General features: G+C 43.7%; 1 protein-coding gene across 1 annotated transcript; it reads left to right on the top strand.

The window, feature by feature from the left end:
• Positions 1-1114: 1114 nt before the first annotated feature.
• Positions 1115-24755, top strand: lactbl1b (lactamase, beta-like 1b). Its single transcript, XM_078247515.1, has 6 exons — positions 1115-1238; positions 4710-4816; positions 6539-6696; positions 16624-16871; positions 18367-18472; positions 23777-24755. The coding sequence occupies exons 1-6, from the start codon at positions 1115-1117 to the stop codon at positions 24753-24755; spliced, it is 1722 nt and encodes a 573-aa protein (XP_078103641.1).
• The last annotated feature ends 349 nt before the right edge of the window (positions 24756-25104 follow it).

The raw sequence follows: 25104 nt of genomic DNA, 5'->3' as shown, positions 1-25104 counted from the left end.
ATGGTAATCAAAGAATACAAACACATGGCTTAGTTTTTATAATCCATTAACTTTTCCTTTTTGCAAGAATGGTACAATAAGTCAACAATAAGTCATTATTGTTGTATTATTATTGTTTGCCAGTAAGCCAAATTACTGCACCTGCTGTGATTGAAATAGACATGCAAGCACATACTATTGGACTCTTGTAGCTGGCAGTGTGAATAATCTGTTGATAGCAGTGCATCTTATTCTCTGTCATTATCTAAATTCCCTTCAACAGTCCAAATTGTCTGTCAGTCCCTCACCCAGTTGACCCAAATTTGCTGCGCCCAAGTGATTGTACTTTTCAGCTCATGCTCTGGCTAAAAGGCGCACCGTTGTCACCCCATCTTGACTCATGTTAGCTGAGAGGGTGCCATCTTTGTCAGCTCGGTGGCAGGCTCCACGAGTCGAAGGCTGGACTGAAGTGAATTGATTCACAGGGATTAGGGATTAGGACGTCCCCGGCCGCTTTGGTGGAGTAAATCTGGGGATTATGATGTCAACAGCCTGTGGCTGCAGGAGAAGAAAATTGAAATGGGAGGGACGGGAGCGCCGATGGCCCAGGATTACAGCACAGTCAGTGAGAAATCAGAGATGGGAGTCCATGTCTGTGTCCATGTCAGTTCTCCTGCTCAGGAAAACCTCCATGGGACACCATTTACTGCCTCTGGGGTGCAGGAATCTCTTACATAGTAGAACTAACTCGGGGTAAATGTTTAGGATGTTGATTGTGTAAGAAGATTTCTGTGTCACTGGTAACCCTGTCCTTCCTGCTCTGGCCTGTGAAGCATCAGGTGGTGAGTACCGTTAAGTGCAACAGGGATCACTTGTGTAGGGAACAAGGGATTTCTAACTTCTTTTACAACAAAAGTCAACAGATAATGTCTAGTCAGAGAATCCACAAATATGGGAAACATTTACAAGTGTATAAGATAACAATTCTACAGATTTAGTGCTAACCTACTGTTTGTTGTTGTGTGTTTGTCTGTCTGTATTCAAGCCTCCTGCTGTGGCTGCTCCTGCACCTGCTCCTGATCCAGCTCCTTCTCCTGCTACCGTTAAATTCCAAGGACTCACTAAAACTAACAAGATGAAGGTGAAATGGACCCAGCTGGGTTTGGTCTTCTTTCTTGTTTTGTCACTGGTGATGACAGGATGCTTCTTCTGGCAATATCAGCTGCCCAAACTTCTGCCAGGTAAGATCGAGGTCACAGGTGGAGACAAAAAAAAGGTCTGAAATATTGTTGCTGTCAGGTGGCTGACATTACATCACATTTCATTTAGCTGACACGTTTATCCATCTTATCCATTTTATCCAACTTCCAATAAGTGCATTCAACCATGAAGGTACAAACTCAGAGCAGCAAGAATCCCAAAGAAGATTTACATTACATTAGCTTTAAATGAGACAAAACTACAAAAAAGCACATGTACAGTTGTGTTCAGAATAATAGCAGTGTGTTTAGAAATATTGTTTAGAATAGCTTTTAATTCCATAATATCAATGCATTGGGAACACTGCACATTCAATTCCAAATCAAAACATGACCAAAATTGATCAAGTTTGTGTTATACCTTTACAGAAAGTGAAGAAAAGGGAATATTAGGCTGTTTTGCATTTTTCTTTACAAACTTAAACATTTACTGTATAAACTGAAAAATATCTCAAGGGTTTGCTTTACTTTGAATCACTGCACTAATATTTAGTTGCATAACCATTATTTCTGAGAACTACTTCACATCTGTGTTGCATGGAGATGACCAACTTCTGGCACGTGTGAACAGGTATTCCAGCCCAGGACCATTGAACTACATTCCACAATTCCTCTGCATTACTGGGTTTTGCCTCAGAAACAGCATTTTTGATGTCACCCCACAAGTTTTCTATGGGATTGAGGTCTGGGGATTGGGCTGACCACTCCATAACATCAATCTTGTTCATCTGGAACCAAGACTTTGCTCGCTTACTGGTGTGTTTTGGGTCATTGTCTTGTTGAAAGACCCATTTCAAAGGCATTTCCTCTTCAGCATAAGGCAACATGACCTCTTCAAGTATTTTGATGTATTGAAACGGATCCATGATCCCTGGTATGCGATAAATAGGCCCAACACCACAGTATGAGAAACATCTCCATAACATGATTTTTGCGCCACCATGCTTTACTGGCTTGAATTCAGTGCATGGGGGTCGTCGGACAAACTGTCTGCGGCCCCTAGACCCAAAAAGAACAATTTTGCTCTCATCAGTCCACAGAATGTTACCCCATTTCTCCTTTGGCCAGTCAATGTGTCCTTTGGCACATTTCAACCTATTCAGTGCATGTCTTTTTTTCAGCAATGGGACTTTGCGGGGGATTCTAGCAGATAGCTTTGCTTCACATAGCCTTCTTCTTTGATTTTCCTGGAGCTGACCATTTTTCCCCACGTCGTTCAGGCTTTGGATGCCATTTCAAGGCATTTGAAATCATTTTGGCTGAGCAGCCTATACTTTTCTGCACTTCTTTATATGGTATCCCCTCTCCAATCAACTTTTTAATCAAAGTCCGCTGTTCCTCAGAGCAATGTCTGGAACGACCCATTTTGCTGAGTATTTCAGTGTGAAATGCACTGTAACCAGCATGCACATTTGCTTCCTTCCTTCCTTAAATATGGGCCATATTTGACACCTGTTTCTTCACAGAATCAATCACCTCACTAATTGAACACACTGCTATTATTTTGAACATGCCTCTTTCAATTACACAGAATGAGCAGCATGCATGTCATGACTGTTGGGTCTGTCGGTTTTCTATAACACTTACCAGTAAATTATTTGCCATGTAGAAATATCACTGCTACCAAAAAATTGGATTTATGAGGTTAGTGATGTTGGACTGCTATTATTTTGAACACAACTGTAAGTGCAACATATGTGCAATTTGATTTTCTTCTCTTTTTTTTTATAACCATCATCTTCTTGGCAAAGGTGCAGTCTGAAGAGATTTGTGTTAGCTTATCTGTATACATTAATAGTGAGCTGTGACCTGAACCTGACTGACTGAAGACTTTCTTGAGAAAATCATTTAAAACTCATTTCCATTTCATCCATCATTTCTTATTTTGGAAGAATGTGAATGTCTGTCAAACCTTGACCCTGTGACATCCAATGACTGTAGGTCCTTCCTACATTCAACACTGAGTCATAGCTGTTAGCTTGCAGCTAAAACTCTGGATGCTCCTTCTTATCTGATCTAGTCTCGCATAGCCAGACCTGTCTCCACAGCGCTGTGTCGGTGTATATCTGCTCTAACGGCCACAGCAACAACCCACAACCTCAGTTACTGCAATATTGATCATCAATAGATTACTCTCTCATAATTAAGAAGATATAGATCTTGTGATTAATGGATAAAACAGTCTCGTAATTGTGCAATCTTTATCTTGTAATTATGTGATAAAATGTATGCTCCCTAAAGACATTAGCCCACAGTTGTTGTGCTCGATTGCAGTGTGTGTATTTGACAGCATCATATTCAAGATAGAAGTAGGCACTGCCAATTAAAACAGATCATCATTGATAATTTCTCAGAATACACAAGTTGTAGTTAAAAATTAAAAAAGGTTCAGGGTTAAAGATTGACACTTAATTTATGTGAAATGTTGTTGTTTTTTAAATTGTAGTCTTACACAGCTCCAGAATGTGTCATGTACTAGTAGTGCTTTGGATGATAAATCTGGTTTGAATATGCCGACACGTAATTATAACACCTCACCGGGCTCTTTAGTGTCAGTTCCTCAGAGCCGAAATACTTTATTCTCCAAAACACAGTACAGGTTTGAGTAAAGTAACATCAGGTGATATTATTAATGGGAAAAGCACAGCTCCACAGGCTATGATTCATATTTTTTATGTACACCGATGTGTCTTTTTATATTGCAAAAAACAAATGTTTTCATTAATAGCAGTCCTTTAGAATGGAAAGGCAAAGGGTGGCCACAATGAAACATATTTGAATATGTGGTATCTGACGATTTACACTTTGACTTAAGTTTTGGTATAAGGAGATGCATAAACTTTACCCCACTTGTATTGAAAACATCTGGAAACTGTTAACATGAACAGAGGGCCCCCCAAGACAGAAGAGTCCTGTTTTTGGGGTTATGCCAGATAAAAGGCATTGATTGGTCAGTTCCCTACTCCAATCATATACTTACACATATCACGCCTTATGTTATTACAATGTACAGGCTATATACTGGATTCACACAAAGAAAAGGCAGAGCGACAAATTTTGAAGATTGGGTCGGTCGTCTCTCCAGATGTCCATGGAGTCTGTAAATTGATGCTGGAATCTTTGATGTAATAAACCTTTTTATAATCAAGAACAGTGTCAACGAAGTTCCTTCTCCACACATCGGCAACACAGTGCTGCAAGTAAATATACAACAAATATCATATTGTTCATCCAGAGTACACAGTGGGACCAGGCAACATCTCTTTAGATCAGTGAGCTTGTACAGGATATCATATAGCATATGTCAAATTGTATCCTGTAAGATTAAAGGGGTTCATCAGGAAGCAGAGAGAATTAATGATGCCCAAGCCAGCCAATCATGCTGCATAACACTTGCCTTTGTGCTGCCGATACATTATTTGCTTTTTTCTTTCTCTCTTTCTCATTTCTCATTTGCCACCCACCGCCCAGATGAAGGGATGGGTCGCAATGCCAAAGCAGAGATGATGTGTCCTCGCTTCCCCGAGGCTCTCCAGCTGGAGCATCCTATCGCCAGCCTGAAAGAAGCCCTGGAAAAGGTCAGAGGAGTTGTACATCAATGCACAGAATTAAAATTGAGGTCGTATTTCTTTCATGCCAACTCGAGTCCTAGGAAATTTACGGGCTGGCTGCGGTAATCCTTTACACCAAATGCCGTTGCAGTTGACAGAAGGAGATTAAAGATATAGTGGATCACAAACTCAGGGTCTTTCTGAGCAGCAGTGTTCCCAATGTATCAACCACGTGCAATGAAATATATTGACACCTTAGCATCCATGAGAGAATTTCGAGAATAAAAAAGTAGTTCACATTGGTAATGAGGACGTAACTGAAGGAATCAGCATCAATATTTAACTCATTAATTTAAAGTTGAGAAGAAATGTATATCTGATATATATTCAATATCAGTTTGCAGTTGCCTGTACTGAAAAGAGCTTCTTTAGTTTCTGTGAGCAAACACTTACAGCCAATCAGAGATTGAAAATTAAGAATTTGAACTATGTGCTATTCATTACTGTGAAAGGTTGTCTTTTATTCATTTCTGCCTTGTGAGCAACGTAAAAAAGAAAAAGTTATGTTAAACTAATATCTTTGGCTAAGTGTGACAAAGTGACATCATAGTCATTTCTCTGGGGGCTTTATATTGCCGTTAAGTGAAGGATCTGAACACTTCTTTGGGTATGACAAACATATAGCCATGTGCCTTGACCTGCTGATAACCATACATTTGCAAAGTGGTACAGATAATACTCACACTGTTTGTATTGAACCTGCAGGTATTGATTTGTATTATTTTACTTTTACATACAGTAGGTGCCCCAGAACCCAGAAGGTTTAGAGGTATTTTATAACATTTAACACTTTTACCTTCTTTTTTTTTTTTTTTTACAAACAACCTTATAAATAATCAGCCAAACAACTCTTTTGAAAATGAATGAAGCTTACTATAAGAAGCGTTATGTCATAAACGTTTATGACTTGTTTATAATGTTTATGACACGTTCATGACAGTGTCATGTCACTCTTCAAGTAAAGTGTAACCCTAATTTTCTTTAGAGGGAAGAAAGCATGTGATCTAAGTAAATATAATGACACAGATGTTGATGTTGTTGAAAAAAATTGTCTATGCCACACTAAAGTTCAAAATGCTCATTTATGATGAATACAGCTGTGCTGGAAAATGACATTAAAAGCTTCAAATAGAGTCTAACACTGAAGCTACTGAACTCTCGACAATGTCAGGAGAATCATGTGCGGACATTGTCCTCAGTTTCCCTTTTCACACATGTAGCACACAACAGGAGAGTGTCTGTATCAGATGCAGTCTCACGTACTGGAAATGCTCCGTTTGGTTTAGACGAGGGGTGATGCTGGGTAGAGCGTGCAGAAGGCAGGACATGATGCGGATTAAACCGTGGTCACGGAGCCGGTTTGTAATTTGGTCTCTTGCTGTTCGTTGACTTTGTCTGACGTTTTCTGAGTCGGCCCTTACCGACAGAAGTTCCTGAATCTTGTCGTCTCTTCAGTCACCCTCCTCCTTCTTCACCCTCGGATGTTTGTTTTCTTCGGCTTTCGTGCCAGCCGCATGAAACTTCATCAACATTTTCAACATTAATGCATGTAAACATGTTATAGTAAAATCCCCAAATACAAGAATGAACCTAAAAATGAGCATGATATGTCTCCTTTAAGTAGTCACATATACATCCATCTGACCGAAATACATTTTCACAATAAACTTCCTGCTCTGCCTCTTCCAGGTGGACGTTTTACTTCGGCAGAGCATCAACCCTATCAGCCTTCCCTCTCTGTCGGCCATCGTGATCTTAAATGATACCGTTTTGTGGACCGGCAACTTTGGAAAAAGGAATGCCAGTGACCCTCTCTCAGGACCCCCGAATGAGTACACAATTTACAGGTTATTACTACACTGAAAGCTACAGCACAAATATCGCAGAATTGTTTTGTTTTGCATGTTTTTGGTTTAGTGCTTAGTAAACTGTATGTTTCTGCATTTCATTTTCCCATGATCACCAGGGCAGCAACCATGATTTTACATACACATACTGGGGTCATGAGTCATAAGTACCGCTTACCTGGAGCACCACGACCGGCAGCCCGCGATGAAATGTGAAAAGTGTCAGCATTCCCTGTACAGCCTGGAACACTGCATTTACGACCACGGTTCATTTTCAATTTCCTTGAAAAACTTCCAAACTTTCTTCTTTGTAATTCCCGTGGAAATGCACAGCTGGCAGCTAAACTAGTGTGCGAGATCTGCGCGACCTACATTCAGAACACCAGCTGGTCTTAGACCAGTGGTCTATATGTAAATTTTGGAGCGTGACAAAGATACAGACCAGAGCCAATTAAGCTACCGAGTTGACGTCAGCTATTAGCTTCGTTGGGATTCACCCGTTCAGCGGCAGTTTCAAATTGTGAGATTTACATAGGAAAGAGTTGTCAATGGGATTTTGAGGTTCTCTGTATGCCCATTTGACCCACCGAACTGTTGTTATTCAACTATGACAAGGTAAACTTGGATTTGCATTCTGTCACCCCTGTAAGCCGCTACCGAGCCCCTGAAAACGTGATTTTTGAAAAAAAATTTGGGGGGGGTCTCTAAAAATATTGATGTCATTTTGACGTGCAATTTCAGTTTTGTGTAATATGATCATCGTGGATTACTATGTGTAAAATTGTTAATAATCATTCATTCATGCATGTCGGCAATTTAAACCTAATTCACTTCAATAAAGATATATATACATGCTATTCTTGTCATGAGCATCAAGGCGTGGCGGCGCTGCAGTGCAAATTCAACTCATGTTTAGTACATGTTAACTCAAAGATTCATAGAAAAAATATAAATGTTGGAGGCCATTAATCAGCGTGCAAAGTCCTTCAACTCCATTCTGCAGTTAGCATCATATAGCCATGGCAAAAAGAAAACGACTGATTCACCTGCTGCAAGCCCTGTTAGCACACCTCCCGCCAGGGTGACAACACAAGAAGAAGCTGAAGAAATAATGTCCTCTCTGGCTGAAGATGGTGGTGGTAACAGCTCGTCAGAGGCCGGTCACGATCCTAACCCCTCTTGCTCTTCTCTCCCGTTAAATTGGAACAGCCAGCAGTGGAGAGACTGGAAGAGCCGATATACAGTACATGGCTGTTTGTTAAGGATAGAAGCTTGGGGTGCATCGCTTAGGCCTAATTGAACAGAGGACTTATGGTATTCTTCGATAGCCTGAGTAACTTTAACCGTTGTTCATGTGAAATCTCAAAGACAGCCTGATGCATCGTTTATAGAATATTTGTGGCTGGCTGTTTGCTGTTTGACCCATCAATTCCGTTCGATAAAGTCTTACAGGGTAAATCCTGTATAGTGCTAGGGTTGGGCATCGTTTTGATTTGAACGATTCTGATTCCGATTCTTCCTTTCGATGTTGGTTCTTTTCGATTCTCGATTCCGATTCTTTGAGGGGTGTAGTCAAAACATGTCACAGGCTCATTTCACAGAGGAACATTTTATTTTGATTCAATAATGAGTTTTAGTTTTGGGAGCTGCAGCCCATGTGGGAGAAAATTAAGAATGCCTCTGCAGCAGACCAAAAAACTGATTTATATATGCAGAACTTGCACCCTGGTCTGGACTCTCTGGACATGTATAAACTAACTCAATGCATTAAAAACAGTTATTGTTCAGAAATATGAGCATGTCTGCCTTCTCAGGCAGTATCCGTGAACGTTCAGCACAGATTGTGTCACCGGCAGTTGAGAACACCTCCAGGCAGCAGGGTCATCAGACGCAAAGGTTGGTGGTGTCTTCTTATACATCTGCATCTCTTTCTCTGCATGGTCCTGGATGGACATGGTCCTCTTCTGTGATGACATCTTTTCTGCATCCTCATTGGCAAAAAGCTCCTCCAATGGAGACTTTCTTGGATGTTTGCTTGGAGGTTGTTGCTGCAAAAACAAAGAATAGACTTATTCGCTAAAAGAAAAACATCTACTAAAGGCAGATGCTAAGATCCTGAATATAATTTCAGCATTTCTGTGCTTACATTCTCATCTTCCTCCTCCACTTCATCATTCTCATGCCTTTTCTCTGACCACATTGTTCTGACATCACTACCTTCTCCACAATCGTCCTCTGTTGACTGCAAATAACATAATTGGCGTTTATAGACCAAACATTTTAATGACTGAATTGGAGACATTAAATGTTTGAGCTTCAATGACATTATCTAACCTGCTCGTGCTCAGAGTCTGTCATCATGTCTCTCTTGATTCGGTCCCAGCGATGACATCATCACCATCCATATTTTGTTTGAAGCGTGGGGTCTAATGCTGTTGCCACTTCAAGAAAGTTCCTGATGTCCTCGCTCTGTAAATATAAATATATATGTATTCAATGTATTGTTCTGTAATGAAAGTTCACCTAATTTTTACCTGATATCGCTTGGACAAGTTTGCCCAAACTTGCTTCTTGAGATTGGATGCAAATACTGTGTCTCCCTCAACAACAGTAAAGTGCATCTCAAGCTTTTTGAGTATTGGCAGGATCTGACCACATGTGGGGTTCTTTTCAGTTGAAACGCAAAGCGTGGAAGTGTAAAGAACTCTCATCAAGTTGATGAAGTCCTCTGCCTTCCTGAAGTCTTCGTCATTCAGCCGGGCAAGTCTGTGTGTGACAATTAGGATACATTTTATAAAATGAATAGTTATTCATGCTTTTTATTTTTAATTATCTAACATTAGACTCACTTGAAGTTGACTGAAACTTGAGCTGCTTAGTGTTTTATTCATCTTGTGTATTGGTGCTGTGCTGTATAAATACGTTGAGTAGGATACCCAGATGTTCCTCTCCCCTATCTAGCTCTACCTGTCCCTCTCCATATTCTTTCTCAGCCGTTGATCCAAGCTGGCTGCTTGAATTGCAGGGTATTGCTCTAGGAATCTCTCCATCATAAGGTAGAGAGAGTTCCATCAGTTCTCACATCAAGTGTGAGTGAGTGTTGTGGCAGCTCTGACACAAACAATAAAATCACAAATACAGAGAAACAAATTATATTATATAACATCATACAACATGTATGTGATTTAGTTACATTCAGACATCAGCTATTGCTGTACCATTTGAAAAAATTAAATGCATGCAAAATGTACGTTACTAAAAAAGGCATTTTAATTATATAGCATTCACAGTGGTCAAATGAAACAAATTCAGTGATTCCTACTGAGGAGATCTTGCTTCTCTCGCAGAACAACCTTTGCCATCGAGGACCTCTTCATCCACACGATGATGGCACGGATCTTTGCAGTCCACTGAGTCACTGCAGTCAGGGAGTAGAGACTCTGTGCTGCAAGATTGAGTGTGTGAGCAAAGCAGCCCAGTTTCACAAACTCTAGTTTTTTTTTATGGCTATGGCATATTTGCTACATTATCCACAGTAGCAGCCCAGAGATGGGGACTCGAGTCTGAGACTCGGACTCGAGTCGCACTTAAGTCGCACAAACAGCTGACTTCAGACTTGACTCGGACTCGACCCAAAAGACTTCAGACTTGACTCGGACTCCAGCTTCGAGACTCGTCAACAACCTGTTTTCATGCAATTATTGTTTTTTAAATCAAAATGTATTCATGTATTTCTATTTTCTTTTATTGGCGCATATACGGGGAAACGTATGACGAGCTGTATGTCCCCTGCCCTTTGCCATAATGTGCAACGTAACGCATGCGCCTATGTGCGCGCACTCACATATCAAAAAATGCATTGCCGATGGCGACAACAAATCCTCCTTCAGTTGTGCCTTTTCTCATTAGTTTTGCTTTCAATAACTTCGTAAACAGAGGCAGTAATCTAACAGCTACATGCAAAGTGTGTGGCACCAAGATAAATGATGCCGGATCAACAACGTCGGACTTCATCAGGCATCTCAAAACGCACCCAGATAGGTCAGTCACTCACACACTAATGTGAAAAGAGATGTTTCATTTAGCATATATCGTCACAGGTAACAAGCTAACCATCGCAAAGTGTTGTGCTAATGCTGGGAACAGGGACATTGTATCTTATAGTTAGTGGTTGCTGAGGCTAAGAAATCCATGGCGCATGATTTGTAGGCTATTAAGTGAACAAGGTGTACCCGGTCCACCAAACACTGGGCTGTCTTGACTGTCTTAATTCTGCACATGTTTCTGTTACTGTAGTCCTATTTACTATTTCATTATTTCATCCATGCGTGGCGCGGCGGATCCGTGCGCACTGTCACCTGCCGTGGAGACGCTGGCCTCACTAACTTCTCCTCCTCTGAGTCGGGTCTCCCTCACGCTGGACTCAGTTTCACTGAGCGTACTAACATTTAGAAAATAAATGGTATTACATCAGTGAGTTCATACTGCTTATTGTGCGTAATTTGGACTGACACTGAGATGCATGTTGTTCTGTAACTGGTGTGGCGCTGCCACTATTCTCTTGATTTCTTGAGTGAAAGAGACATTACATTTAGCATATATAATCACAGATAACAAGCTAACCATCGCAAAGTGTTGTGCTAATGCTGGGAACATGCAAATTGTATCTTTATCATTGTATCCATATGATGTGACAGACTTAGGTTAATATTTCACCAGGTCCGAGGGCTAGAGGGATGTGTTAAGTAGACCCCATAAAGTTATCCTACAACTGATTTTGATACTGTACTGTATGGATGGTAGCTACAGGACATGCTTTGAATTCATAAGATTTAACAATACAGTGTTAGGGACAGATCAGATGGCCAGAGACTTGAGACTTGACTTGGACTTGTGGCAAAAGACTTGAGACTTGACTTGAACTTGCCCCTCAAAGACTTGAGACTTGACTTGGACTTGCAACAAATGACTTGTGAACATCTCTGTAGCAGCCACTATTTTGTCAAAAATGCCATATTCTTTCAGGATGTCGCCGATCTCCTCTGCCACGGCATGTCCGGTATGGGCTGTGTAAACAGCTTTGGTTTGCAGCACTTTTTGCTTCATTTTGCCCTCCACTAAATAGTGTGCTGTGACAGTTAGGTAGTGGTCTTGAGCAATGCTAGTCCAAGAGTCACAAGTGAGGGCAACAGAGTGGACATCAGCAAGCTCAGAGATTACATTAGATTTTTCTATCTTGTACCAAGTTTGGTTTGCCAAATAGTCTCTGGTAGAGGGGGGGGGGTGTACTTGGGGTTGATAGAACGGATCATATCCCTGTGAACATAAAAACACATAACGATAGGACCGTTAACTTTGGTTGGGAAGCAAGATTTCTTAACTCTTTAATTAATGTTAATAGTTACCTGAACGTCAGGCATTCTACATCAGAAGGGATGCAGCCTTTTGACCACATATGCGGTAACTTTTCTGTGGCACTCTTACACTTTCTCCGCTGGCATTTTCCCCTGCTTTGCTGCAAAGGTGAATGGAGTTTCACACCGAGTCTCCACCGGTTTAGCATTAGCAGCAGCAGCAGTAATATTAGGACTGCTACTAGCATGTGCAATTTGCGTAACGCTACATTCATCTACGAGGGGAAAAAATAATTTCAGTAACGTTGTTGTTCACCACAATTAGCAATTTGGTCAAGCGCTTTGTTACACTACAATCACTTATCTGATTGTGACGAGGTAACGTTACTGTTGGTTAGCGCAGGGTTGCCCGAGGAGGACGAGACCGTGGACCTGCGCAGCACGTCGAACACGCTACACTCCTTGTTAATTTGTACACCATGCAGGCGTAGGAGTTTAGTCATATTTGTAGTGCAGCTATCCTCCCGTGTAAGAAATAAGTTTGTCACATGTGTTGCACTGTGCCGACCCAGGCTTTTTTTTAAGGTGAAATAAAGCCAAACTTTTGAGTGCCGCTTACCGTGCTCCATGGCTGCAACAGAACAGGCGGGCGTGGCAAGCACTTCCAGAAATACGGTGGCCACTATGGAAACCAAAACTTTGGAATTGATGATCGGAATCAAAAACAAATTTTCTAAACAATTCCAATGGCATCGTTATTTTTTAAACGGTTCCTAGTTGGAACCGGTTCTCGATGCCCAACCATTTATAGTGCATACACTTGTAGCTGTTATGTATCTTTGTAAGTCATTGTAAGTCGCAAGCGCATGACACCCCCCTCATTCTCACTAACCTGTTCTTTTTTTATTGGTTCTGTTGCTGCAGTCTGAAACATAAAACACATTGCTTCCTTTGCTGCAGAGGAGGCAATGTGTTTACCTTATAGGGTGCCCATTATTACATCACTTTAATTCATTGTAATGGGCACATAAGCTCTGCATATAAATATTCTTCAGCCAGTAAACATCTGCACACTAGCTCCTGCCTCACTTACATTACAGCATGACCATGATCATGTTACCACTGCATGTCTGATGATTAGTCTACAAAGGCTAAAGTAAATGCTCAGAGTGTGTTACAGTGCAGGAAAGAAAACCGAAATAAAAATCCCCTAAGGGGAAGAAAAGGTCTAGAGCACACTGATTGGATTGAAGGCTTTAACCGGGACATTCTAGCATGTAGACGACATGTGTGCTGCTGCAGTTTATGAGGGATTTTATTGGTCTGTTCCAAATTGTATAGGTATCCACAGACACACCAGCTAAGGCTGTGCAAGAGTCAAACTAAGAAAAATCCTTAATATTGTTTTTTTCCCTAAGTGACATAATGGGGTACTTCAGCAATTTAGTTTTGCACTTCCATAAAGTTGGGGGCTTTGTGAAAGACGGATTTTGTTCCAAATTTATGCGGCACATTCTGAGACATACTGACTTTGAGTCCCTAAGCTTCACTTCTACTGATGCAACATGATAGCATCCTTCATTTGACAGTCACTGCCTGATAAATGCCCACATCTCAAACTTCACTCAAGTTTGTAAAGCAGACTTGTGTTAAAAGTCTTTTTAAACCTAATACAAGAAAATCCTGATGACATGATCTGGGGGTGATTTTCTCAAACAGATGGATCCTTCGAAGCAACAGACGGCATATACGTCCATATTCACATGCTGAGGAGTACTTACTGTAGGTGTAAAATTGGTGGAATGTCCAGAAAGCGTGGAATTATCCAATCACTTGTGTAATCCGTATGTAAAATTGCACCAACAATTACTTAACATATTTGATCAGACAACATATGTACAAAAATAATGTGAAGCTTACGGCCCCAATCAGTCCGCAGCCAATCAAAATTATTACACATACAAGTGTCTCCAGCACTTTGTGCACAGAAGCACACTTTTAACACTCCGAAGAAGTGACGTTTAAATGTAAGTCGGCCTACATAAAGGTTTATTCATTCTTTCAGATGTACTGCATGTGCTCTGACTCATTCACAGTTGCTCCTGAAAGTGCTGGTGCTCCTTTTAAGTAAATTCTCCCACAGTTAACGATTTTTGCAGCAGCAGGCACTTTCGCTCTCAGACTCCAAGACGCAGTTGATGTTACGTCTGCTTTCAACATGAGCATCCATCTTTGAAATAAAAGCACTGCACACTGTGAGGATTCAATTATAATTAATAAATAAATGTGGCTCACACCTGGGAGAATTAGTTTGAATTTGCTGTTTTTCATAAAATAACATCAAGTTGACATTGTCTTTACCAAAGACAAATTGTAATGGTCAAAATTTAATAAGGGTTTCCATTTGGATATATATAATATGTTTGGCTTAAACATATGAGTCTTAGACTCTGAAGTTGCAATTTAGTTTATCATCTCCATTTAAGTTTCCCAGTTAGACCTATTTAACTGTCACAATGGGGCTGCAAGGCTTGGACCCAAATGCAGAGAGCAGGCAAAGTGAATAGAGCTTGATAATTTATTAAACAAAAACAAAGTACAAACAAAAAGTGTCCTGGAAGCAGCAGGCAAAAACTACAACAAAAGTAATCCGGGCAGGAAATAAAACAGGGAAAACAAGACAAATAATATAAAGCCACAACAGCAAAGATCACGACAGACCTTGAACCCTCCAAACAGCAAGAGAAACGAAATGCTCCCACAAAAGACAAGAACAACACAGAGACTAAATACCCAGGTTAACAAGGACTAACAAGAAATAGGTGACACAACAGGTGAAACAAATCAGGGCGGGGCGGAACAATCAAACAGGCGGGAAAACAAAAGACAGGAAGACTAGAGAAGACTAGGGAGGACACAGAGACTACAAAATAAAACAGGAAACACAAACAGAAACTAACAATCGTGACATTAACACCTTAATTATAGATTTTGAGGTAACACACCTCCTTTGCATGATCAATTTTCCTCAGGAAAATGTAAAATAAAATGTTAAGTAAAATCACCAGGTATAAAAACTTGACAATTGACAGATCAATATATAATCAAAATGAATGTTTTTTTTTTTTCAAATATTTAGTTACACTTTACTATATACTTTTCTGAAGTTTTATAGTCAAAGTGAGTATGGCCGATAAATATTACGACATCTAACTATGTTTTTGTATGGATACAAAAAAAGGCATAACGTGAATTATAGAAGTGCTGGTAGAGGGATTTTGTTACCATCAGTACCAGGCTAGCAGGCTAGCTGTTTTCCCTTGTTTCCAGTCTTTATGCTAAGCTGGTCTAACCAGATGTTGGCTGTAGCTCCATATTTACCATACAGACATGAGAGTGGTATCGATCTTCTCATCAAACTCTCGGCAAGAAAGCAAATAAACATATTTCCCGAAACATCAAACTATGTTGTTACTCGATAAACTCTAATATGACCATTCTAACAATACCTTTATTTTAATCTGGCTCAACATATATATAGCTGTCTTTTGGCTGGACTGCAGGAACCAGGCCTGTAGGACCTGGAAACCCTGTCCCGCTGTCTCTGAGTGATGAAGTTCCACCGTTTTTTAAGTGTTACAATGTGTATCAATTTGGATACTTATGTGAGTGCACTTACATGTAGCACACAATTTTGACAGGGTAGTGCTTTCTCAAATCGCACACGGTCATTATGCACTGACCAGAAATGACTCTTCTTCTTCTTCTTCTTCTTCTTCTGTATAATGGTAAATTGCAGCTGGGCGGAGCATTTTTGCACTATTGTCGTCTGCACGGCTTGTTTTCTTCCTAACTGACGGATATAGTGGTACTTATCGAAAAAAACACATTTATATAATACATTTGTATAGTTCATGTTTCGCCGTTTAAAAAGTAACCGCTACAGCTTCCTCACCTGCCACAGTCGCAAGTTTAAAAATGTGTTGGTGGTCCTGTAGCTTCCGCTTCGTAGCAAAGATGGCAGCAGTTGAGTGTGAGAATTGTACAGCGATCCACACCCAACATTTTGACCGCTTTGAGTGGGGCATCCAGGTACTCGTAGTGCACTGCATGTGGCCATACTTTGTCAGTGTGAACACACTATGTACTCAAAATAGCAAGTGTGAGTACAGAAGTGCATGATTTGAGACATAGTATTGGTGTTATAACTCATTGGCCCGACAGACACGTATAGGCGACACAGGCTTTTACCTCTACTGCTATAACCCATTAATCAGCTGTGTGTGTGTGTGTGTGTGTGTGTGTGTGTGTGTGTCTGCCTTCTCCTCTATGTTGCTCTCTCTTAAGACACAAATGAATGGCCACATTGACCACACACGGTCCACACTAGGTTTTGATCTAGTGTTGTTTATTTCTATTCAACCAGACAAGTCACGTACAGGCAGAAGGGGGGCGAGACACAAGAGTAAGAGTTGGCAGTAAACAAAAAACTGTGCATCAGTGTGCCTGACACTCATGAAGTATTTTCTGTCAGATAAAAACAAATCGCATTGCTATGTTATCTGTCTTCCAGAATTGCAAGCCTATCAAAAATCTTCCCTACGCTGATGCTGTACAAACTGTGGGAGGATGGGAAGATCGGCTCCCTGGATGACCCTCTGGAAAAATATGTGGACAACTTCACCATCAAAAACCCTCTGGGAAAGACGCGAGACTCTGAGCTGAAATATGTGACAGATGGCCTGATATTTTTGGACAGTGGGGAGGTTCAGATCCGCTCCTCCTCAGTCACCCTGCGCAGGATGGCCAGCCAGCTCTCGGGTAGATACAGTTGCCAACTGCTGTGATATGATTCAATGTTTTGAGAGCTAATAAGATACAGCCTACTGTAGTCCCCCCAGGTCTCAAATTTACAGTTAGTTTTGTGTGAAAATGCATCTTAGATATATATATATATATATATTAGGAAGAAGAAGAAGACGACAACATACTTTTTAATGATCCCCAAGGGGAAATTACATTTTTACACTCTGTTGTTACATTACACACAGGAACATGCACAAACAGGAGCTCATACATGCATTAAATGGAGAGATGTCAGAGTGAAGGGGCTGCCCATTAAAGGCGCCCCGAGCCGTTGGGGGTTCGGTACCTTGCTGAACTGGCACCTCTTCAGCTAACACACCCGTACGGTGGTTGTTACGACAAGTCCCTATGGGCTGAGCTACTGCCACCCCAATTAAATACAATTTTGGTGCTGGATATGGACTAAACCCACAGGAGCTGACCTATTGAATCTTGAGAGTGGAATAAAAACATTTAAATAAAAGAGGAATAATTGGTATATTTGACATAACGTTTTCTCTATTTGATAAGCTTGTTAAATGTAAACATCCAAATTGTATGCAACTATTTTTTATAAATGTTTAAGTCATTTTAACCACATTAAAAAAATGTATATCTGACATCGGACTTGAATATCTTGAGGTTTTGGTAAAAAAAGTAATATGAAGACGTCACCTTGGGATAAGCATTTTGTTTTTACTATTTTCTGACATTTTATACACCAAACAATCAGTTGATGAATTAGGAAAATAAACCTGTGCTGATTAGGTTTAATTACTTAAAATATCATCCTAAACATCAGTGAGATTTGTCATCATAAGTTACTGAAATGAAATTACAAAAAAGATAAAAAATTAATCTTATAGTTCAGAGGTTCTCTATTTTCAGCCAAGACAAGATTAAAAAATGTAAATATTTGTTGAACTATTAAGCATTTTGTGAAATACGAAATACAAATATTTATGCCATGATAATTAATGAATTAATCTTAAAACGTTTCGCAGACCCCCTGAAAGAATGCCATGGACCCCTGGGAGTCCTCAGAATTACTGTTGTACTTTGTATAGATTGCACTGAATACCTGCAATGCAGTGAAATAAAAGATTATGTATGTGGGCCGTTTGGATACTTATCATGCTGGAGTCGTCAACAGTTTGTATTGACAGCAAAAACGTTGCTATTGTCATGCATAAACAGGGACTTGTTCATCTGAAGAAGCTTTTCCACTTCTAATACTTTACTTTGTGCAATGAATTAAAATAAAAGATGAAAGAAACTCCTAAAGCAAGAAAATCTAAATACCCTACCCTGTCTTCATTTATCTTTGAGGTATCAAGCCTCAACATAATAGACTGAAATAAAAGATGAAGAGATATTTCTTTGAGCAGGATAGAGCAGAAGTAGAAGAACACTTGTCTTGTGCATACAAACACAATACCTCTGTTATATTTGCTGACATGGGTTGATCCAGGTCTACCCAGGAGACTCCGGGCCACAAGTCTGCTTTGGAAAGGAAAAACACAAACTGCAATCAATCTGCTGCAAGATGATGTCCTCGTAGCAGACCCAGGCACTAAGTAAGATTCGTTATGCTGCGTTGATTTCAGTTTTTCAATAGGTAATTCTTTTTTGCATCTGGGATAGTAAATTGTATGTGAGGGCCTTATTATAAAGACAAAGTGCATTGAAGTGCCACCCCACCGACGGGGAAAACAACTCTCCCGGTGCCTCCTCGTCAATTCCATCTGCTAGCAATCAACAGAAAAATGCCAGAAAGCTGCTGTGTGGTGATATTCACTACCAAAAATGTAAAGAACCCAACAACTTAAGTTGTTATGACCTGGCGAGCTGGAAAACTGAGATTTTATGAAGACAAAAGTGGATACAGACGTGAGGAATCAGCAGAGAGAATGGGGAGACTGTGGGATCCTGACAATAACCTAACAATATGTCCGATGTTACGTTTGCAACAAGCATTTTGTTACATTGACGTGGAGGCACCTTCATGCAATTCAAGTCAATGGAGAGCAGAGAGTTGTTTCCCCTCCGGTCGGCACGGCTTTCAGAGTATGACGCGATACGCTCTGTCTCTATTTGCTGACAACAACATATTTTGTGTAATCACTGTCCGTTTAAAGCATTGGTTTGACATTTTGAGAAATAGGCTTAACTGCATTCTTGTCAAGAGTTAGATGAGAAGATTGATACCACTCTCACGTCTGCAGGGTAAACATAAACCTACAGCCAGCAACCAGTTAGCTTAGCTTAGCATTAAGACTGGAAGTGGGGAAACAGCACTGTCCGTAAGTCACAAAACCCACCCACCAGCACCCTAAAAGTTCGATAGTTACGTTATTGTAACTCCAGATTCTATGAGTATAGGCGCAGCCCTCTAAGCTACGCTACTGGGTTTATCCCTTCGCGCATTATTCGTCGTTGAGTGTGGACAGGACCGAGTGGGTCATGGAGGGCTGAGACATATCACGCAGATAGAAATGGATGAATGGGCATGGGGATGCCCAGGGGGCCGTTGTGCAGATGTCGGCTACTGTCATGCCTCTGAATAAGGCGGCGGATGGCGACAATGCCCTCGTAGAGTGTGCTCGGATGCCCTGGGGGGGCTCCGCCCCCTCCGCGTTATAAGCCTGGATGATGGCCTCGCACAGCCAGTGAGACAGACGCTGTTTTGAAAGGGCCGCTCCTTGGGAGTGTTCCCTATAATGTACAAACAGCTGCTGTGTCTGCCTTATGTCCGCCGTGCGTAAAATGTACTGTGATAGCGCACGCACCGGACACAAGCGGTGAGAAGCTTCCTCCACACCGTTGTTATGAGGCAGGGGGAAAAACCCTTTGAGGGAAAACACTCTCGACCGAAAGGAATTTGTCAGAACTTTCGGTGTGAATGAGGGGTTAGGCTGTAAGGTGGCTGCGCTCCCGTCCCCTCTAATGAAGAGGCAGGACGGCGAGACTGACAGCGCACATAAGTCGCTCACTCTCTTGGCTAATGTCAGGGCAAGGAGAAGCACCGTTTTTAGTGATAGCAACCTGAGAGAGGCTTGTGCCAGAGGCTCGAAAGGAGGCTTCCCCAAAGCTCGACGCACCAGGGCTAGATCCCATTGGGGTGTGAGAGAGCGCACGGCGGGTTTCTGACGCCTGACCCCCTTCAGAAAACGCTTCACCAGGGGGTGCGCAAAAACCGTCCTCTCTCTCCATAGCCTTCGTGGCAGGACGAGATAGCTACCACGTAGGCTTTGACTGTAGACGGAGCTAAATCATTATCCACCAATGTTTGGAGATAAGTTAACACGAGAGGCAGGGGACACGATATGGGGTACACACCCTTCTCCGTGCACCAGCGCTGGAAAGCAGACCAACACCCTGTGTAACACGCTGTAGTAGAGGGGGCTCTGGCATTCTGGATAGTGCGCACCACGGCAGGGGGCAAGCCTAATCTCTGCAAGCGTTCCCGCTCAGCAGTCAACCCCACAGCCGCTGGGTTATCACCGGGGGGTGAAATATCGCGCCGTTCAGCTGTGACAGAGCGTCCTCGCGCCACGGTAGTAGCCAGGGAGGGCCCGCCAGCATCTGAACCATAGTCGGGAACCAGGATGCGCTCATGCGCTCCGGTGCCACTAAAATAACTGACAGATTCTCTTGCTGGATGCGTTCCAGGAGGCGAGGGATCAGAGGGACCGGGGGAAAAGCGTATAGGAGGGTTCTGGGCCAGGGATGGTGGGAGAAGGCGTCTACGCCGAGGGGTGGATCGTCCCACGTGCTCAAGGAAAACCACAGTGCGCACTGTGTGTTCTCTCGTGAGGCGAGAGAACACACATCTGCTTTCCCGAACCTGCTCCACAGCTTCTGAACAATAATGGGATTCAATTTCCACTCGTTGTGAGAGGGCCCTCCCCTTGACATTAGATCTGCCGCCCGGTTCAGAACCCCGGGGATGTAAACTGCTTTGAGGGACAACAGATGGGCCCACAGCAGGAGGCTTCTGGCTATTTCCAATAGCTGGGCGGAGCGCACGCCGCCTTGACGGTTTATGAACGCTGCTGCTGTAACGTTGTCTGTCCGTAAGACGACATGTCTCCCCACTATCACTGGAGTGAAGTGTTTTAAAACCTTCAGCACCGTGGACAGCTCCAGGCAGTTTATGTGGGGTGGAGGGGGATGTGGCCATTCTCTTCCCACCACCTGTGACTCACACATTCCTCCCCAGCGGGTAAGGGACGCGTCTGTGTACACTGTCACGCATGACGTCACCTTGCCCAGGGGAGCCCCGGTTGACAGGGTCCGAGGGTTTCCCCAATATGCCAGGTCTGACTGAAGAAAAGGAGGGATGGTCAGCCACTTGTGGCGTATGGGGTCGAGGCGCTGGCGATGAAACCACCTCTGGATTTTCCTCATGTGGAGGAGACCCAGGGGGACAACTACGTGACCCGCAGACATCATGCCCAGGAGACGCATCACAGACAGCACTAACACTGTCGCGTGTTGTGCGCGACAACAGAGAGAGAGAGAGAGAGATGGCTCTCATAACAATCGAGTTTATGTCCACGCCCAGTTAAACTATCGATTGTGCGGGGACCAGTGAGCTTTTCTGCCAGTTTATGGCGAAGCCCAGTGTCTGCAGATGTCGCAAAACTTCCATAGTTTGCAGTGCAGCCTCTTCTCGAGAGGGGGCCAGAATGAGCAGATCGTCCAGATTAAACAGAACTCTGATGCCTTTTTTCCGCCACGGATGAAGTGCCGTCTCCATGCACTTGGAAAAAGTGCGGGCGGCCAGTAAGTACCCGAACGGCAGCCGGTTGTCCTGACAATAGGCCCCTTGGAAAAGGAAGCGCAGGAATTTCCTGTCTGGGAATAATTTGGATGTGAAAGTATGCGTCTTTCAGATCCACAGACGTAAACCACTCGTGGTGGCGGACACATTCCAACACATGTCTGACAGTCAGCATGTGGAATGGGCGCTCCATGATGCATCGGTTGAATTGGGACAAGTCGAGAATGGGGCGCAACCCGCCTGACTTTTTTGGAGTGAGAAAGTAGCGGGAGTAAAATCCCTTGTTCTCCTCCTCCTCCGGAACGCGGGAAATTGCCTCTTTTGACAACAGCTCCCCTAGCTCTGTCATCATGGCATCTGACTCTGCCTGGGATGACACGGTTGTCTCCAATACGCCCGCGAAGCGAGGTGGGGGGGAGGTGAACTGGAGTGTGTAGCCCCGTGTTATCAGTTTTGACATCCATGAGTCCATGTGTGTCAGCCTGCTCCATGCTGCGCTGTGCTCTGAGAGTGGGCGCGCGCATGTCTGTGTGTTGTTTATAGACATGGCCAGCAAGGTGTGCAGAGCCCATTCCGCCGCTGGGCGAGATGTGAGCTCGTGACGCCCAGCCCATGGTAGGGCTCTGTCGAAAGGGCAGCGGCCGGTCACCGCCGTGAGGGGCGGGAGCGGCCACTGGGTCATTGTCTTCCTCGTCCCGCTGGCATGGCTGGGGGGAGAGGGATGACTGTGCGGCACCGTTCATAGTGAATGAGCGTTTGCTCCCGCTGTCTGCATAGTGAGAGAGCAGTGGAGCTCCGCGTGCAGCAGTGGGCTGGTGTGTGCTTGTGTGGGGAACGACTGTCATGTTGTCAGCGCACTGTTCAGTGGGAACAAGGGCTGCTTGGTTGAGCTCTTTAGATGGGTGGGAATGGCCCTTAAGGGACTGAAGGGAAGCCCACTTCTGTGTCGCCTTGAACCCAAGTGAACGGGGCGTGGCGAGAGACGGGAGCCTTCAGTTTCCCGGGCTGGGAGAGCGCCTCTTCCACAAACGGCCGAAGCTCCATGAAGCTCGGCCAGAGTGGAGCCCGTGAGGAGGGCGGCTCCTGAGTGTAAACGTCCCCGCTCAAGAGGCCACGAGCGGGGGCTGGAAGCTCAGCCGAGAGCGCTATGCTTCTCTGATCTGCCGCCTTTTTGATGATCTCCGGCAGATCCAAGATGAGAGTCTTAGCGGTGGAGGGTAGAGCCGCCTGAGGCAGAGGTGAAGACCACCGGAGCGGTGCCCTTGGCCATTCCGGAGATGGGGAGAGCCGGGAGCGGATCCAGGGTGTGGGTATCCACGGCGGATTGCCGTCAGTCTGCCCAGCTGCCATCCCCTTCCCCACTAGCCTGACACTCCAGGAAATCTTCCGCCCGCCGGTTAAGCTCTTTAGATGGCAGGCGGGCGCAGAACTGGCAGGAGGCATCAGGGGTGAGAGCCAGGCCAGCGTGAGTGGCGCCAAAGCAGGTCTCGCAGCGGGGATGGAGGTCCGGCGGCAGGATGTAGCCGGTCCGGCAGGTGGGGCAGAGGCAAACACCGCTGGAAGTCGAGCTTGTCTTCATACTTCTAGCTTGAAGAAAAAGTGGGAGATGATCAACGGGTCCGCTCTGTTTATATACAGTTTCTGCGGACGTAGTTGAAAGCCCGTGCTGGACGCAAGGGCGGGAAAGAAATCTTCACGACTGTGCATGCGTGAAGGGATAAACCCAGTAGCGTAGCTTAGAGGGCGAAGCCTATACGAAATAGAACACTAAATGACATGTTTGTTTGTTTAATCTGTACAAAAAACGATGTAGGCTAAGTGTAAAAGTTTTGTGGTTTTACAGGGGGGTTAAGTCCTGGACTGTTTCCTAACCACGAATTGTCGTTTTTACTTTTCAGTTGTTTTGTACAGATCAAACAAACATCATATAACGCGGTAATCAGAATCTGGCAGAACCGTTTACCTATTGAGAGAGCCAGGCTAGCTGTTTTCAGTCTTGTAGTGTTGTTAGTGGCTCTAGCTTCATATTTATCCGTCAAATAGTACTGTATCGGCTTTTCTCATTTCTTCATCTGTTTCACTTGCTTCCTTCCAGATGTCACTACAGCAACCTCGCCTTCTCACTGCTGGCTCATGTGATGGCCGAGCGAGTGGTCGCCGTTGACTACCAGCGGTGGATTACAGACAATATCCTGGACCGGCTGGGGATGGAGGACACCGGCTTCGACATCACCCCGGAGCTCCAGGGCCAGATGGCTGTGGGAGTGTACTCCAACGGAAAGCCAGCCCCGCTCTATGACCTGGGCTGGTACCGGCCTTCGGGTCAGATGTTCTCCACAGCTGCAGACTTGGCCAAGCTTGCCATGATGCTGCTGGGCGCTTATCACCGCAAGATGCTGGAGCCAGACTCGTTGAAGATCATGCTGACCCCGCTCTTCAGGTGCGATAAGGACTACTTTGCCAACCGAACTGGGACGCCGTGGGAGGTGAATGAACTGATGGGCTATGAGATGGTGCGTAAAGATGGCGATCTGGACGGCTACTCTGCCACCTTCTCCCTGGTGCCCAGACTGAAGCTCGGTCTGGTGGTGCTAATGGCTGGCAGCCGGTCTCAGAACCAGGACTTGGTCAACAAGGCCTACAACCACATCATACCAGCCATAGAAAAAGCCTTTAGGGAGGCCAAGAAGGTCCTTTATCCTCCGCCAAACCCAGCACCTTACGTCGGCTTTTTCACCTACAGCAACATCACCTTTTACGAGATCAAAGTTGGGCCAGACGGAGTTCTGATCATGCAACAGTTTGGGCCTCAGATTGAAGAGCTGATCCCAGAGAAGTATAGGACAATAAAGCTCAACTACCTGGTTGACCGGGTGTTCAGAGTGGTTTTTGAAAAGGAGTACCCTTGTGTTTTGAAAGTCGGCACGGCCTCAGTGTCCCTGGAAGCCCAAGATGGCCAATTATTTAACTTCTACACATTTGACAAGAGTGGTTTGTCCACTGGTTTTGATGCACCAGGACTAAACACGTACAATGTAGTGAGAATATCCCGCAGGCCAACCTTCTCGACCTGAACTGCAGCGATGCTGCGGCCTAAAGACAAATGGTGTGTCCTTGGGATGTAAGGGACTGTAAACAAAAAGGACGCTGTGAATATCACAAGACCAATAGAAAAAGCTGGGGTCATTTCGACGGTCAATGTGTGCTCCGGATTAACAGAGAGCACACAAAGAGACGGCAATGTGTATAATGTCCTGCACAGAATGATGTATGGGACTGTCCTTCATGATGGATCCCAACTAAACATTCACACTATGGTGATAACGGTGCATGTGTTTTTTCCTGCCTTCATTTAAACCGCTGTAACAATGTCTTGGTCTTTTCTGTCCTTGAGTTTTCATGAGAGAGCGCAGCAAAACAAAA

The sequence above is a fragment of the Sander vitreus genome, chromosome 4 (genome assembly GCF_031162955.1).
Source record: "Sander vitreus isolate 19-12246 chromosome 4, sanVit1, whole genome shotgun sequence".
In the NCBI taxonomy this organism is placed as follows: domain Eukaryota; kingdom Metazoa; phylum Chordata; class Actinopteri; order Perciformes; family Percidae; genus Sander; species Sander vitreus.
Note: the sequence above shows the minus strand (reverse complement) of the source record. Positions and strands in the feature narration are given on the sequence as shown.